This window comes from Hippopotamus amphibius, chromosome 9 (genome assembly GCF_030028045.1).
Source record: "Hippopotamus amphibius kiboko isolate mHipAmp2 chromosome 9, mHipAmp2.hap2, whole genome shotgun sequence".
Taxonomy (NCBI): domain Eukaryota; kingdom Metazoa; phylum Chordata; class Mammalia; order Artiodactyla; family Hippopotamidae; genus Hippopotamus; species Hippopotamus amphibius.
This window is the reverse complement of record NC_080194.1, coordinates 85,628,941-85,646,307: the sequence shown is the minus strand read 5'-3', so window position 1 is coordinate 85,646,307 and position 17,367 is coordinate 85,628,941. Positions and strand designations below refer to the sequence as shown.

The 17,367-nt window shown below is 38.1% G+C and overlaps 1 protein-coding gene across 1 annotated transcript; it reads right to left on the bottom strand.

Moving 5' to 3' along the window:
• Window positions 1-429: 429 nt before the first annotated feature.
• LOC130860948 (putative olfactory receptor 10D3) lies at window positions 430-1,362 on the bottom strand. Its single transcript, XM_057749472.1, has one exon. The coding sequence runs from the start codon at window positions 1,360-1,362 to the stop codon at window positions 430-432; it is 933 nt and encodes a 310-aa protein (XP_057605455.1).
• Window positions 1,363-17,367: the final 16,005 nt, after the last annotated feature.

The following is a 17,367-nucleotide window of genomic DNA, read 5'->3' as shown; positions in this document are numbered from 1 at the left end:
GGCACTTAGCCTGTTAGCATTAAAAGAGAGAAGATCCTATTATGTCCTTTTTCAATTATTTAAAAACACTTTCTTCTGTTTATTCCCTTTCCTCATAGGCTTGGTTTCACACATAGGTTAGAAGGAAATAAAGTGGAAAAGGTGGAAAAAAGGGTGCAGTGGCAAAGTCCACCTTCCTTCATTTTAGTGGCAAGAGGTTCTCCATAGAAGAAAAGCAAAATAACAATAAACTATGTTATTTTGAGGCTATGAGGAGGGGACTTAGGTAACACAAGAAAATAAAATAAACAAAATGATGAAATATTTTGACATACTGGTCCACACCACTCAGCATGTGCTAAAAAAAGCCACATGTGAGGATTCCAGAGTAAAATTTCCTATGTTGGGGCAGAAAGAAATCCATATCATCCACCCTTCCAGACATTCTTTTTAAATCTCAAGAACATGGCTTGTCCTGTGCAGTATTTTTTTCAGGGCTGTTTTTACTTCTTTATTCCTCAAGGTATAGATTAAAGGGTTCAGCATTGGTCCTACCAGATTCATCAGAATTTGCACCACAGTTCCCAGCAGGGGGTTAGGTGTGGGCTGCAGGTAGACAGTAATGATGGGCCCATAGGCACAGAGGATGGCAATGAGGTGGGCGCTGCATGTGGAGAAGGCCCGGCGACGGCCCTCAGTTGATGGAATATGCATGATGCAGATCGCGATTCGCGTGTAGGTTACAAGGATTAGGAGAAAGCAGACGAGGGATACTAGGCCAACATTGGTGAAGCTCACCCTCTGGGCTAAGGATGTATCAGCACAGGCCAAGGGTAAGAGTGCTGGGATATCACAAAAGAAGTGATGCACTTCATTGGGACCACAATATGGCAAGGTGAAGGTGAGAAAAGTCAAGATACTGGAATGGATACACCCTAACAGCCATGTGCCCACAGCCAAGGCCATACATATTCTAGGGTTCATGATGACTGTGTACCTCAGAGGATAACAGATAGCAGTGAAGCGGTCGTAGGCCATCACTGTATACAAGAAGCACTCAATGCTGCCAAGGAAATGGAAGAAGAAGAGCTGGGAGATGCAGTCCTTGTAGGAAATAAGTGGGCTCAGTCCCAAGAGGTAGAGCAGCATTTTAGGACAAGTCACAGAGGAGAAACTCATGTCAAACACTGACAAGTTCCCCAGAAAGTAATACATGGGTGTGTGAAGGTGAGTGGAAGAAAGAACAGCCACAAGGATGGAGAAATTTCCCAGGAGGGTGCAGACATAGAAGGTCAAGAACAACACAAAAAGCATAGTCTCCAGCCCCTCTGTGTGTGGGATTCCCAGCAGGATGAACTCAGTCACCACTGAGCAGTTCTTCATCTGTTCCTGAGGGAGGAAAAGGAAGCAGAGGACACGGAAGAATGTCCTGGCTTGATGGCAATGGAGTGAACATACTGGGGAAATGAAACGTGTGATTTAAATGATAACATTTTGGTTCAAAGTTATGGAAATACTACTTATGATCCAAATTACAGAGCATTTAAACTGGAATGTAGCCACCATGGCAAACTTCATAGTTTCTGTGCCAAATATTTTATTGTACTGATTCTAAATGCAAACACTCTTTTTTAAAACAATACTGAAAAAAATATGTTGGAGCAAGGATTTTATAGAGATGGTCCGTCCCCATACAAACATATGCTCCCTCAGAGTGGAGGGGTATCAGAAGCCTCAAAATTAGCCAAAGGCTCTTTAATGTCTCTGGATATGAAACTTGAGAATCAGTATATTTGTGAACCACTACTACTGACAAAATTATATTTTATCTCTCTGTTCTTTGGAGAGCCATAGGGTTGAACAATCACTGCATTACAGTTTGAAATGCTTATGTAACATGGTCTCAGTTCATGTATCCTTTTGAGGTAAATCTGTAGGAAAGGAAACATCTGAGCATTAGAAAAGCTAAACAACTCTCCTAAATTGTGGTTACTATAAATGGCAGAACTAAGGATTTAAATCCTGTTTTTTTTCTTGACATAAGTCTTTCCACTGTGCACATGTGTGATGGACTGTGGCATTACTGGCCTTGTCAAATGTTGCCCCCCGCCCCTGCTATATTTATATTTTTCCTTTTGATGTCACCAGGCTCTAAAAATATTCCTGTTTCTCCTTAGTAAGTAATGATAACCCAACTTGTCTCCCCATGAAACACTGCCACACAACACACACACACACACACACACACACACACACACGTCTAGAAGAGTAAATACTTTTTGACATGTACTGCTATATATCCTCAGTGCAGAAAACACTGCCCGGCACAGAGTAGGTTCTTAATAAATATTTGATTAATGAGATGGTGAAACAGCTCACTGAATAACTGGAAACAATGGATATCATTTAATTGTTTTGTTTTGTACAAGGACTTACATGACAGTATCAGATATTAGTCTTCCTAAACCACCCTGTAAAGAAGCTTGATCATAGAGCTGTTCCTCCTTTGCACCATTCTCTGAATATGTGGAGTGTCTATGTTTACCTACATGGCACCTGTACCCAAGAAGAAGCTCTGCATGGTGTTACAAAAGATAATCCAAAACAAGAGCTACGTAATCTATACTGTTTCCAAAAATGTCCTGGATGTTTTATTAAAAGAACTCACACATTACAGAAAGAATTGGACTGAAGTTGTCCAAGGGTAGGCTCATTTAAGTGCCCAATCTTTTCATCATTTTGAATCAAGACCAAACCCCAGATTGATGAGGGAAATAATAAGAAAGGAGTTTTGGAGTTGGTGAGCCAATGTGATAAGGTAAATGACAAACCCAGCAAACAATGTCCTATTCTTGTGCCCAGTAGCCCCAAGTTCCTGTTCATCCTGGACTCTGAGACAATTTATAAACCGACTCAAAATTCTCCGCTCCGATGGATACCTGAGGAAGAAAAGAGGACTTACAAGAAAGAGAGAGAGAGAGACGAAGGTGGCACTTATGTGACTTACAAGGAGGAGGTTTGATCCTTTTTTATGTGTCTCTAGGATCTTCTGCCCAAATTTGCCTTTGACATCGCACCATAAGCCAGGGTCAGAGATCCCCTCTCATGATCTGGAAAGTTCTTTCTTCTTAGTGAAATAAACTCAGATTAAATGACACAAAGCTGAAAGTCCCTCTGCCTTCTGCAATGATTTCTTCCAAGACACTAATAGCTACATTGTTTTCTCATATGTGGAAATTTAAATGCTCTTGGAGCCCTTGGGATCCCATTCCTGAATGATTTCTGATTCAAGGGGGTTGTTGAACAAAGGGAGTAATTAGAAATGAGTAAATGATCTACTTGAAACAGAATATGGTAATTTCCCCTCTGGTATTACTGTGATGAGAACAAGATAGAGCCATATCTACATCTTCTACTTCTGTCATTGACCTAGGGAAGTAACAGAAAAGGTGAGAGAGGCAGCTCAATCTTAGGACATATGTAGAAACCATTTCCTTGGTTTCAGGGTATATTTTTAGAATGAGAAATAAGAACCATGTATCTCAGACTTTTAAATATCTAATTTCAAATACTCCATCTCAGTTTTGCCATAGCTCTTCTAATTTTAATACTATGATATTTTGATTTGGAAATATAATTTCCATTATCAGACTCTGCAACAAACAGTGTTCTCAATATGTAGAGTTGACTTCCAGAACTAGGAATTGTTCTCCATGTGATTTTTCCCAGAATTATATTAAAGTATTAATCAACAAATATTCATTAATAACTTATCCAACTAAACACAAAACACATTTGCTGAATCTGGAATTTCTCTTTCATAAAGGAAATCAAGAACTTTGCCCCTTGAGAACACATGTTGGAAATGTGAGCATTGTTGATCTTTTATGTGGCAGAGGGCCATATAATTTTAAAAAAACTAAAATAAATAAATAAATAAATAAATAAATAAATAATAGCATAAACTAATGAAATAGAGAAAACAAAAAGAGAAGAGATCAACGATGCCAAAATTTGACTTTCTGAAAATACTAAGAAAATAGATATATCTCTGCAAAGATTATCAATGAAAAAAAAATAAACAGAGAAGGCAATATAAGCAATATGAGGAATGGAAAATAGGACAGATACATATGTTGTAAGCAGCCTATAAGAGATACTAAACTATTTTCCAATAAAATTGAGAACTTTGATAAACTGGATAAAATCTTAGAAAGATACAACTTAAGCTCAAAAAAGATGAAAAATATGAATAGCTGTATGTATTAGTTACTATTGATGCATAACAAATTACTAGAAATATTAGTGACTTAACATAACTGACATTTATTATCCCACAGTTTCTATGGGTCAGGAATCCGGGCAGCTATACGGGGTTCCTCTGATTCAGAGTCTCTTATGAGGTTGCAAAATATTGACTGGAGCTACCCTCTCCTGGAAGGCTTGACTGAGGAAGGATTTGCTTCCATGCTTGATCACGTGGCTATTGGCAGACCTGAGACCTGCCTGTAGGCCTGCCTCACAACATGACAGCTGGCTTCTCCCAAGGCAATCAATCCAAGAGATGACAAGATAGAGCAAGTGCACCCAAGATTGAAGGCACTGTCTTTTATAACCTAATCTTGGAAGTGATAGCCCATCACCTCTGCCACATTTTGTTCACTAAAAGCAAGTCACTAGATCCAGGAGAAGTGATTATGCAACAACATGAATTCTAGGAGGTGGGGGTCATTAGAGACCATAATAAAGTATTGTAGGACAGTAAGGGAATGATGAGCTATTAAATAAATGGTTCTGGGACAATCAAATATTGATATATTTTTTTAAGTAGAAAGGAAATGAATTCTCATCTCATTGCAAACAAAAGTCACTTCAAGGTGGATTAAAAACTTAAAGGTGAAAATCAAAACTGTGGAAAATTACACACATAAATTAAAGATGATATATGATTTCTAGACAAGACACAAATATCTGAAAGACATTATAAAAGAAAACTTTATGATAAACTATTCACATTAAAATGAAGGCATCAATTGTATCCAAAATACCTTAAAGCTAATAAAGAGAGGAGCCACAAACTAAAAAGATATCTTCAGTGCATTTTATCAATAAAAGATTAGTATCTAGAATACATACAAAATGACTATGGATCAATTTGATATAAAAAGTGAAAATATTAAAAAAAAAACCACTGAACTGAAAAACATAACAAATTTTCCAAGACCAGATTGTCATTAAACATACAAGAAACTGCTTCACTTTATTAATAATCAAATATTATAATTTAAAAACACAATGAACACATTTTCACAGCATTAGATTGGCAAATGTTAAGAAGGATGTCAATATAAAGTGTTGACAAGAATGAGACGTGCTACAAATTCTCATCCATTGAGGGTGTGGATGTATTGATACAATCATTTCAGAAAGCATTTTGGCATTACTAGTAAATATGTTATTTGTGTACCCTCTGATTTAGCCATTCTGTGCCTTAATGAATCCTCTAGAGAAACTCTTGAGATGTGCAAAAGAATGTTCATAATAACTAATAAGTAGAAACCACCTATGTTTTATAACAATAGAATGAATAAAAAAATAAGGTGTAAAATTACAGCCAAATGCATCAAAATTGGTGGGTCTCAAAAGCAAGTTTGAAGAGAATAAGGGCAGACATGTATTAGTTTATAGAAAAAATTTTTGAAACCAGAAGAAACTAAATAATATATTGTTTAGGAATGCCTACATAGTGGTACATTCAGAAATAAAAGGAAGATATTTCCTTAACAAAAACTCAGCTAGCTAAAAACATCTGAGAGGATGAGGACAACAAAAGTACTCCTAGTGAACTTCTAGATTATATTCTATTTGGTGTACAGTCAAAAAAGTACACATGCATTTACTAATATTCTTTAAATTTTATATTTTAATATGCAAAAGATATATCACAAGAAAAATAATTTTTAAAACTGCAGTAAATGAAAAACTGTTATATTTATTTCAAGTACTATAATGAATAATATAAAAAAACAGATATATATATTTATCTCTAACCAATAAATTTAATTTATCTTCAAATGATTATGCAAAACAACAAATAACTTATTACCACATAATTTTAAAATGTCTTATTATGTTATGTTTGTCTAGTTTACAGAATATATACACAAATATAGATTGAAATGTTATTGTATGTTAGGACATATAAATGGGCAAAAACAGTTTTCAAAATTCATTGCTTAAATTTTAACACTTCATGCTTTAAATTTTTTTAAAATAATGTTAAAGACTACAGCCACAGCCGCCAAGGGCCCTGTGTGTAAGGCAAGTTACTGGCCACACACTCCCGGCAGCAGAGGAAGCCCAACAACATCTCAGGCTCACTGAACTCTGCTGCTGCAAGCAATCCTGGAGATTTCACCCACAATAGGCTTGAAAGACCCTGCACCTGTGGATCACATGATTGGACGAGTGTTTCTACAATAGAGACTGCAGACATAGGGGACAACTGGGACTGTGGGGACAAATACACACAAGACTAATTCCAGATCACAGTCAGCTCTTCACAGTCCTCTCCACAGCAGGGGCAGAGCCATACCTAGAAATATTGGAGGACTTTTTGGTATGTTTACCTGGTTTCTGGTTTTAGGTATATGTCAGTTAAGCTTTTAATATATAGATATGTGTATGTAAATATGCTTGTAATTGGTATGACTACTTTCTTCTTTCTTTTTTTCCTCTCTAGTTGTCTCTTCTCATTGGTTTCTTTTCCTCTTTTCTTTCTGCAAGTGCAAGTGTGCACATCTCCTTGTGTGATTTTGACTGATTAGAGTTGCTTTTACCACCAGTCTTGAGGACCTGTCTGCCCTCTCCATTTTTTCCCCTTTTTTCTTCCTTTTTTCCTTTGCTCTCCTTCTACCTCCATTTTCCCCGTGCCATCCTGCAGATCTCAGTAAGACTACCATATCCTTCCCTACCTCTGACCCGAAGTTTCAAGTGAGACCCAAGCACCCACTTTCGTCCCCCCTCCCACTGCCTTGCCTGAGCAAAGAACCAGCTCCTGAGAGCAACCCACATGCAAAGTAGTGTCCAAAACCAAAACCGATCCCCGAGGTCTGCAGGACCAAAGAAGAGAAAGAGAAACAGCTGCAGGAGGAGCAGATTTAATGCCCACAATAGGACTGAAAGAACCTGCATCTGTGGATTATCTGATTAGATGAGTGTTTCCACAATAGAGACTGCAGACATAGGGGTCAACTGGGGACTGTGGGAACAAATGCACATAGAACTAATACCATATCACAGTCTGAAATCTCCACAGTCCTCTCCACAGCAGGGGCAGTGCCATACCTAGAAATATTAGAGGACTTTTTAGTATACTTATTTTATTTCTGGTTTTAGGTATTTGTTAGTTAAATATTTACTGTACATATGTGCATGCAGATTTGCTTGTAATTGATATGAGTGCTCTCTCTTTGCTCTCCTTTGTTCCCCCTATATCTCTTATCATTGGTTTCTTTTCCTCGTATCTTTCTGCAAGTGCAAGTGTGCACATCTCCTTTTGTGATTTTGACAGATTAGAGTTGTTTTCACCACCAAACTTGGGGGTCTGTTTGCCCTTTCCCTTTCAGCCCTATTTTCTCCTTTTCCTCCATGCTGTGCAGCTTCCAGGGCCTTGGTGCCCCAGACAAGGCCAAACTGGGACCTTTGAGACAGCAGAGCAGAGTCTAGGACATTGGACCACCAGAGAACTCCTGACCCCACGGAATATTAATCAGCAAGCATTCCCCAAGAGTTCTCATACTCAACAACAAGTTCCAAACCCAATCAAAGGCCAGAAACCGCCAGTGCTTGACACCTCAAACCAAACAGAACAGAAATAAGAGGAATTTCTACTAAGCAGCATAGGGAAAGGAGACAGCAAACACGATAAATTAGACAAAATGAGAAAACAAAGAAATACCTTGCAGGCAAAGGAGCAAGATAAAAATCCACAAGACCAAATAAAGAAGAAATTAGAAATTGCCTGAAAAAGAATTCAGAGTAATGATAGTAAAGATGATCCAAAATCTCGATAACAGAATAAAGAAAATACAAGAAAAAGATAAGGACCTAGATGAACTAAAGAGCAAACAAACAGTAATGTACAACACAATAACTGAAATTAAAAATACTCTGGGTGGTATAAACAGCAGATTAACAGAGGCAGAAAAACGAGTAAGTGAGTTGGAAGATAGAATGGGGGAAATAACTTCCACAGAGCAGGAAAAAGAAAAAAGAAAAAAAAGAATATGAGACAGTCTCAGAGAACTCAGGGATAATATTAAGCATACCAACATTCGAATCATAGCTGTCCCAGAAGAAAAAGAAAAAAAAAAAAGTCTGAGAAAATATTTGAGGAGATTATGGTGGAAAACTTCCCCCATATGGGAAAGGAAATAGTAAACCAAGTCCAAGAAGTACTGAGAGTCCCATGCAGAATACCCAAGGAGAAACACACCGAGACACATATTAATCAAACTAAGAAAAGTTAAACATAAAGAAAAAATATTAAAAGCAGCAAGAGAAAAGAAATACATAACATATGAGGGAAAACCCATAAGGATAACATCTGATCTTTCTGCAGAAACTCTGCAGACCAGAAGGGAGTGGCAGGAGATAATTAAAGTCTTGAAAGAGAAAAACATACAGCCAAGAATACTCTACCCAGCATGAATCGAATTCAGATTTGATGGAGAAATCAAAAGCTTTACAGACAAGCAAAAGTTAGGAGAATTCAGTACCACTAAACCAGCCTTACAACAACTGCTAAAGGAACTCCTCTAGGCAGTAACACAAGACAAGAAAAATACTGACAAAAAGACAGCCAAAATAATTTTAAAAATGGGAATACGAACATACATGTCAATATTTATTATTTACCTTAAATATGAATGGATTAAATGCTCCACCAAAAGACACAGACTGGCTGAATGGATACAAAAACAAGACTTTTATATTTGCTGTCTACAATAAACTCACTTCAGACCTAGGGACACATACAGACTGAAAGTAAGGAGATGGAAAAAGATATTCCATGCAAATGGAAGTCAAAAGAAAGCTGGAGTAGCAATACTCATATCAGACAAATAAGACCTTAAAGTAAAGACTATTACAAGAGACAAGGAAGGATACTACATAATGATCAAGGGATCCATCCAAGAAGAACATAAAACAATTGTAAATATCTATGCACCCAACATAGGAGCACCTCAATACATAAGGCAAATGCTAACAGCCATAAAAGGGGAAATTGATAAAAACACAATAATAGTAGGAGAATTTAACACTCCACTTACACCAATGGACAGATCATCCAAACAGAAAATAAATAAAGAAACACAAGATCTAAATGAGACATTAGGCCATCTGGACTTAATTGATATTTATAGGACATTCCATCTGAAAAATACAGAATACACTTTCTTCTCAAGTGCACATGGAACATTCTTCAGAATACATCACATCTTGGGGCATAATTCAAGCCTCAGTAAATTCAAGAGAATTGAAATCGTATCAAGCATCTTCTCTAACCACATGCCATGAGACTAGATATCAATTAGAGGGGAAAAAAACTGTAAAAAAAAAAACACAAGAAGGCTAAACAATGTACTATTAAACAACCAAGAAGTCACTGCAGAAATCAAAGAGGAAATCAAAAAATACCTAGAAACAAATGACAATGAGAACACGACAACCCAAAACCTATGGGATGCAGCAAAAGTAGTTCTAAGAGGGGAGTTTATATCAATACAATCCTACCTCAAGAAACAAGAAAAATTTTGAATAAACAACCTAACCTTACACCTAAAACAATTAGAGAAAGAAGAACAAAAAAAACCCAAAGTGAGCAGAAGGAAAGAAATCATAAAGATCAGATCAGAAATAAATGAAAAAAAAATGAAGGAAACGATAGCAAAGATAAATGAAACTAAAAGCTGGTTCTTTGAGAAGATAAATAAAATTGATAAACCATTAGCAAGAATCATCAGGAAATGAAGGGGAAGCTGAGACGAAGTAAGAGAGTAGCACAGACATATATATACTATTGCAGCACTTTTTGCAATAGCCAGGACATGGAGGCAACCTAAATGACCATCAACAGATGAATGGATAAAGAAGATGTGTCACATATATACAATGGAATATTACTCAGCCATAAAAAAGAATGAAACTGAGTTATTTGTAGTGAGGTAGATAGACCTAGAGTCAGTCATACGGAGTGAAGTCAGTCAGAAAGACAAAAACAAATACCATATGCTAACTCATATATATGGAATCTAAAAAAAAAAAAAAAATGGTACTGAGGGAGAGGATCAAGATGGCAGAGTAGCAGGACGTGCACTAACTACCTCTTGCAAGAGCACCGGAATTACAACTAACTGCTGAACAATCATAGGCAGAAAGACACTGGAACTCGCCAAAAAAGACACCGCACATACAGAGACAAAGGAGAAGCCAAAATGAGATAGTAGGAGGGGTGCACTCACATTAAAATCAAATACCAAAAATGCTGGGTGGGTGACTCACAAGCTGGAGAACAGTTATAATGCAGAAGTCCACCCACTAAAATGAGAGTTCTGAGATCCACGTCAGGCTTCCCAACCTGGGAGTACAGCAACAGGAGGAGGAATCCCCAGAATCAGATGTTGAAAGCCAGCAGGATTTGATTGTAGGACCTCCACAGGACTAGAGGAAACAGAGACTCCACTGTTGGAGTGCACACAAAAAAATGTGCTGACCAGGACCCAGGGGGAAGGAGCAGTGACCCCATAGGAGACTGAACCAGACCTACCTGCTGGTGTTGGAGGGTTGCCTGCAGAGGTGGGGGCAGCTGTGGCTCACTGAGGAGACAGGGACACTGGTGGCAGGGGCTCTGGGAGCCCTCCCAGAGTCCACCATTAGCCCCACCAAAAAGCCTGTGGGCTCCAGTGTTAGGTGGCCTCAGGCCAAACAACCAACAAGGTGGGAAAACAGCCCCACCCATTGGCACACAAGCAGATTAAAGTTTTACTGAGCTCTTCCCACCCAGCTGAACCCACCATCAGTCCCTACCATCAGGAAGCACCCATGAGCCTCCTAGATAGCTTCCTCCACAAGAGGGTGGACAGCAGTATCAGGCAGTATCAGCAGTATTTCATCTTATGGAACTGAAAATCACAGCCACAGAAAGATAGAGAAAATGAAAAGGCAAAAGACTTTGTATCAGATGAAGGGACAAGATAAAACATCAGAAAAACAACTAAATGAAGAGGACATAGGTACCCTTCCAGAAAAAGAATTCAGAATAACGATAGTGAAGATGATCCAGGACTTTGAAAAGAGACTGGAGGCAAAGATCAAAAAGTTGCAAGAAAAGTTTACCAAAGACCCAGAAGAATTAAAGAACAGGCAAACAGAGATATGCAACACAATAACTGAAATGAAAAATACACTAGAAGGAACCAATAACAGATTAATTGAGGCAGAAGGGTGAAGAAGTGACCTGGAAGACAGAATGGTGATAATCACTGATGTGGAAAAGAATAAAGAAAAAAGAATGAAAAGAACTGAAGACAGCCTAAGAGACCTCTGGGACAATGTTAAATGCACCAACATTCGCATTATTGGGGTCCCAGAAGGAGAAGAGAGAGAGAAAGGACCTGAGAAAATATTGGAAGATATTATAGTTGAAAACTTCATGGGAAAGGAACATGGGAAAGGAAATATCTACCCAAGTCCAGGAAGCACAGAGAGTCCTAGGCAGCAGAAGACGCCAAGACATATAGTAGTCAAACTGAAAAAAATTGAAGACAGAGAAAAGTTATTAAAAGTAACAAGGGAAAAACAACAAATAACATACAAGGGAACTCCCATAAGGTTCACAGCTGATTTCTCAGCAGAAACTCTGCAAGTCAGAAGGTAGTGGCATGATATATTTCAAGTGATGAAAGGGAAGAACCTACAACCAAGAATACTCTAACCAGCAAGGATCTCATTCAGATGTGATGGAGAAATCAAAAACTTTACAGACAAGCGACAGCTAAGAGAATTCAGCACCACCAAACCAGCCCTACAACAAATGCTAAAGGAACTTCTCTAAGCAGAAAACATACGAGAAGAAAAGGACCTACAAAAACATAAACAAAACAATTAAGAAAATGGTCATAGGAACATACATATCAATAATTACCTTGAATGTAAATGGATTAAATGCATTAACCAAAAGACACAAATGGCTGAATGGATACAAAAACAAGACCCATATATATGCGGTCTACAAGAGACTCACTTCAGACCTAGGGACACATACAGACTGAAAGTGAAGGGATGGAAAAAGATATTCCATGCAAATGAAAATCAGAAGAAAGCTGGAGTAGCAATTCTCATATCAGATAAAATAGACTTTACAATAAAGAATATTACAAGAGACAGGAAAGGACACTACATGAAGATCAAGGGATCAATACAAGAAGCAGCGATAAGAATTATAAATATATATGTACCCAATATAGGAGCACCTTAATACATAAGGCAAATGCTAACAACTATGAAAGTGGAAATCGACAGTAACACAATAATAGTGGGGGACTTCAACACCCACTTACACCAATAGACAGATCAACCACACGGAAAATTAATAAGGAAACACAAGCTTTAAATGACACAGTAAATCAGCTTGATTTAATAGGTATCTATAGGACATTACATCCAAAAACAGCAGATTACACGTTCTTCTCAGGTGCACATGGAACATTCTCCAGGATAGATCACATGTTGGGTCACAAATCAAGCCTTGGGAAATTCAAGAAAATTGAAATCGTATCAAGCATCTTTTCCTACCACAGAGCTATGAGATTAGAAATCAACTGTAGGAAAAAAACTGTAAAAGACACAAACACATTGAGGCTAAATAATATGCTACTAAATAACCAAGAGATTAATGAAGAAATCAAAGAGGAAATCAAAAAATACCTACAGACAAATGACAATGAAAACACAATCCAAAACCTATGGGATGCAGCAAAGGCAGTCCTAAGAAGGAAGCTTATAGCAATACAATCTTACCTCAAGAAACAAGAAAAATCCCAAATAAAGAATCTAGCCTTACACCGAAAGAAAGTAGAGAAAGAAGAGCAAACAAAACCCAATGTTCGTAAATGGAAAGAAATCATAAAGGTCAGAGCAGAAATAAATGAAATAGAAACAAAGAAAACAATAGCAAAAATCAATGAAACTAAAAGCTGGTTCTTTGAGGTGAAAAATAAAATTGATACACCTCTAGCAAGACTCATCAATAAAAAGAGGGAGAGGACTCAAATCAAAAAAATTACAAATGAAACAGGAGACATTACAACAAACACCGCAGAAATAAAAAGCAGCATGTGAGACGACTACAAGCAACTATATGCCAATAAAATGGACAACATGGATGAAATGGATAGATTCTTAGAAAGGTATAAGCTTCCAGGACTGAATCAGCAAGAAAAAGGAAATATGAACAGACCAATCACAAGTAAAGATATTGAAACTGTGAATAAAAATTTCCCAACAAACAAAAGTCCAGGACCAGATGGATTCACAGGTGAATTTTATCAAACATTTAGAGAAGAGCTGACACCCACTCTTCTCAAGCTCTTCCAAAACATTGCAGAGGAAGGAACACTCCCAATCTCATTTGATGAGGTCACCATCACCATGATACAAAAACCAGATAAAGATACTACAAAAAAAGAAAATTATAAACCAATATCACTGATGGATTTAGATGCAAAAATCTTCAACAAAATACTAGCCAACAGAATCCAACAACACATTAAAAGGCTCATACACCATGATCAAGTGGGGTTTATCCCTGGAAGGCAAGGATTCTTCAATATATGCAAATCAATCAATGTGATACACCATATTAATAAATTGAAGGATAAAAACCACATGATCATCTCAATAGATGCAGAAAAAGCTTTTGACAAAATTCAACACCCATTTATGATAAAAACTCTCTCAAAGGTGGGCGTTGAGGGAACCTACCTCAACATAGTAAAGGCCATATATGACAAAGCCACAGCAAACATCATTCTCAATGGTGAAAAACTGGAAGAATTCCCTCTAAGATCAGGAACAAGACAAGAATGTCCACTATCGCCACTACTATTCAACATAGTTTTGGAAGTCCTTGCCACAGCAATGAGAGAAGAAAAAGAAATCAAAGGAATCCAAATTGGAAAAGAAGTAAAACTGTCACTGTTTGCAGATGACATGATATTATGCATAGAAAATCCTAAAGATGCCACCAGAAAATGACTTGAGCTAATCAATGAATTCAGTAAAGTTGCAGGATACAAAATTAACACACAGAAATCTCTTGCATTTCTATACACCAACAATGAAAGATTAGAAAGAGAAATTAAGGAAACAATCCCATTCACTATTGCAACAAAAAGAATAAAATACCTAGGAAGAAACCTAACCAAGGAGGTAAAAGACCCGTACTCAGAAAACTATAAGACACTAGTGAAAGAAATCAAAGAAGACACAAACAGATGGAGGGACATACCATGTTCTTGGATTGGAAGAATCAACATTGTGAAAATGACTATACTACCCAAAGTGATTTATAGATTCAATGCAATCCCTATCAAATTACCAATGGTATTTTTCATAGAACTAGAACAAGAAATTTTAGGATTTGTATGGAAATGCAAAAGACCCTGAATAGCCAAAGCAATCTTGAGAATGAAAGATGGAGTTTGTGGAATCAGGCTTCCTGACTTCAGGCTATACTACAAGGCTGCAGTGATCAAGACAGCATGGTACTGGCACAAAAACAGAAATATAGATCAATGGAACAGGATAGGAAGCCCAGACATAAACTATGGTCAACTAATCTATGACAAAGGAGGCAAGGATATACAATGGAGAAAAGGCAGCCTCTTCAATAAGTGGTGCCGGGAAAACTGGACAGCTACATGTAAAAGAATGAAATTAGAAAACTCCTTAACACCATACACAAAAATAAACTCCAAATGTATTAAAGAGCCAAATGTAAGGCCAGACACTATAAAACTCCTAGAGGAAAACATAGGAAGAACAGTCTTTGATGTAAATAACAGCAAGATCTTTTCTGATCCACCCCCTAGAGTAATGGAAATAAAAACAGAAATAAATAAGTGGGACCTAATGAAACTTTAAAGCTCTGCACAGCAAAGGAAACTATAAGCAAGATGAAAAGACAACCCTCAGAATGGGAGAAAATATTTGCAAACCAATCAACAGACAAAGGATTAATCTCCAAAATATATAAACAGTTCATGCAGCTCAATATCAAAAAAACAAACAACCCAATCCAAAAATGGGCAGAAGTGTGGGAAGACATTCTGGAACCTTTTTGAAACATTGAAAATGTTGAAGTATGTGGGCCGATCGATGGGATTCAGAATGTCCTGCTTGAGCAGTGGAGGGGCTGAGGGTGCGGGGCATGGAGACTAATATCACCCTGTTTGGTCCTGAAGGATGGCTGGTTAGCCAAAGACAGGTAAGATTCCTCAGAGGAGGAACAACCTAAGACAGGCACAGCCGCAGAGGGGCCAACAGGGGTGGTGCATAGAGCCTTCCTTATATCACCGTGTTTGGCCCTGGAGGATGACTGGTTAGCCAGAGACGGGTAAGATTCCTCAAGGGAGGAACAACCTAAGACAGGCACAGTCGCAGAGGGGCCAACACGGGTGGGGCACAGACCCCCAATATCTGAGAGAGGTCTCCTGCCCCCAGGGCTGTTTTGCTCTCCACACCCAGCTCAAATCCACACCTGCTCAGCTCGGACCCAGGAGGCAAACAAGGATCATTGCCCCAGTCATGTGAGGCCTTTGATTGTTTATGAGTGTAACCTGAGAATGTTAGCCCACGAACTCAATAAAAGCAACCTGGGATGAGTCAGCAGGGCTCTTGATCCGAGAGCTCTTGAGCCCCCAGGTCCCACTTTTCTCTTCAATCTGTGTCTGTGTCTTCTTCAAGCTTGCGGCACCCGTCACTTGCCTCGAGTCGCCGAGCTGGTCTCGGCACAGAAGACCTAAATAGGCATTTCTTCAGAGAAGACATATGGATGGCCAAGAAGTACATGAAAAGCTGCTCAGCATCACTAATTATTAGAGAAATGCAGATCAAAACTACAGTGAGGTAGCACATCACACTGGTCAGAATGGGCGTCATCAGAAAATCTACAAACAGTAAATGCTGGAGAGGGTGTGGAGAAAGGGGAACCCTCCTGCACTGCTGGTGGGACTGTAAATTGATACAGCCACTATGGAGAACAGTATGGAAGTTCCTTGCAAAACTAAAAATAGAGTTACCATATGAGCCAGCAATCTCACTGCTGGGCATATACCCAGAGAAAATCATAATTCAAAAAGACACACGCACTCCAATGTTCATTGCAGCACTATTTACAATAGCCAGGACATGGAAGCAACCTAACTGTCCATCAACAGATGAATGGATAAAAAAGATGTGGTGCATGTATACAGTGGAATATTACTCAGCTGTAAAAAGCAATGAAACTGGGACATTTGTAGAGACATGGACCTAGAGACTGTCATACAGAGTGAAGTGAGTCAGAAAGAGAAAAACAAATATCCTATATTAACACATATGTGGACTACAGAAAAATGGTACTAATCAACTGGTTTGCAAAGCAAAAATAGAGACACAGATGTAGAGAACAAACATATGGACACCAAGTGGGGAAAGCAGGGAGGGTTGGGGGGGCAATGAATTGGGAGATTGGGATACCACATTGTACACTCTAAATACATGCAGTCTATTGTCTGTTAACTGTATTTCAATAAAAGTTCTTTAAAAAAATGTTACTGATAAACCCAGTGACAGGGCAAGAATAAAGATGCAGATGTAGGGAATGGACTTGAGGACACAGGGTTGGGGGCTGGGGGGGAGCAATGGGGAAACTAGGACGAAGTGAGAGAGTAGATTTGACATACATACACCACCAGATGTAAAATAGCTCATGGGAAGTTCCTGCATAACATAAGGAGACAAACTCAATGATGGGTGATGACTTGAGGGCCAGGAGGGAGTCGCAGGAGGGTGGGGATATGTGTATAAATACAGCTGATTCATTTTGGTGTACCTTAAAAATTGGCACAGCATTGTAAAGCAATTATATTCCAATAAAGAGCTTAAATAAAAAAAATGTTAAAAAGTGAAAAATTAGGCTTTTTTGGTGAGTGTTTCTCATTTTTTTAAAAACCAGGTGCATGCTCTGGATTCTCAGAAAAAGAAATAAAACCTGTGACATAATCTGTTACTATATATTTTAACATTGTTTTGAATGAACAAATTTGATGACATAAGTAAAAT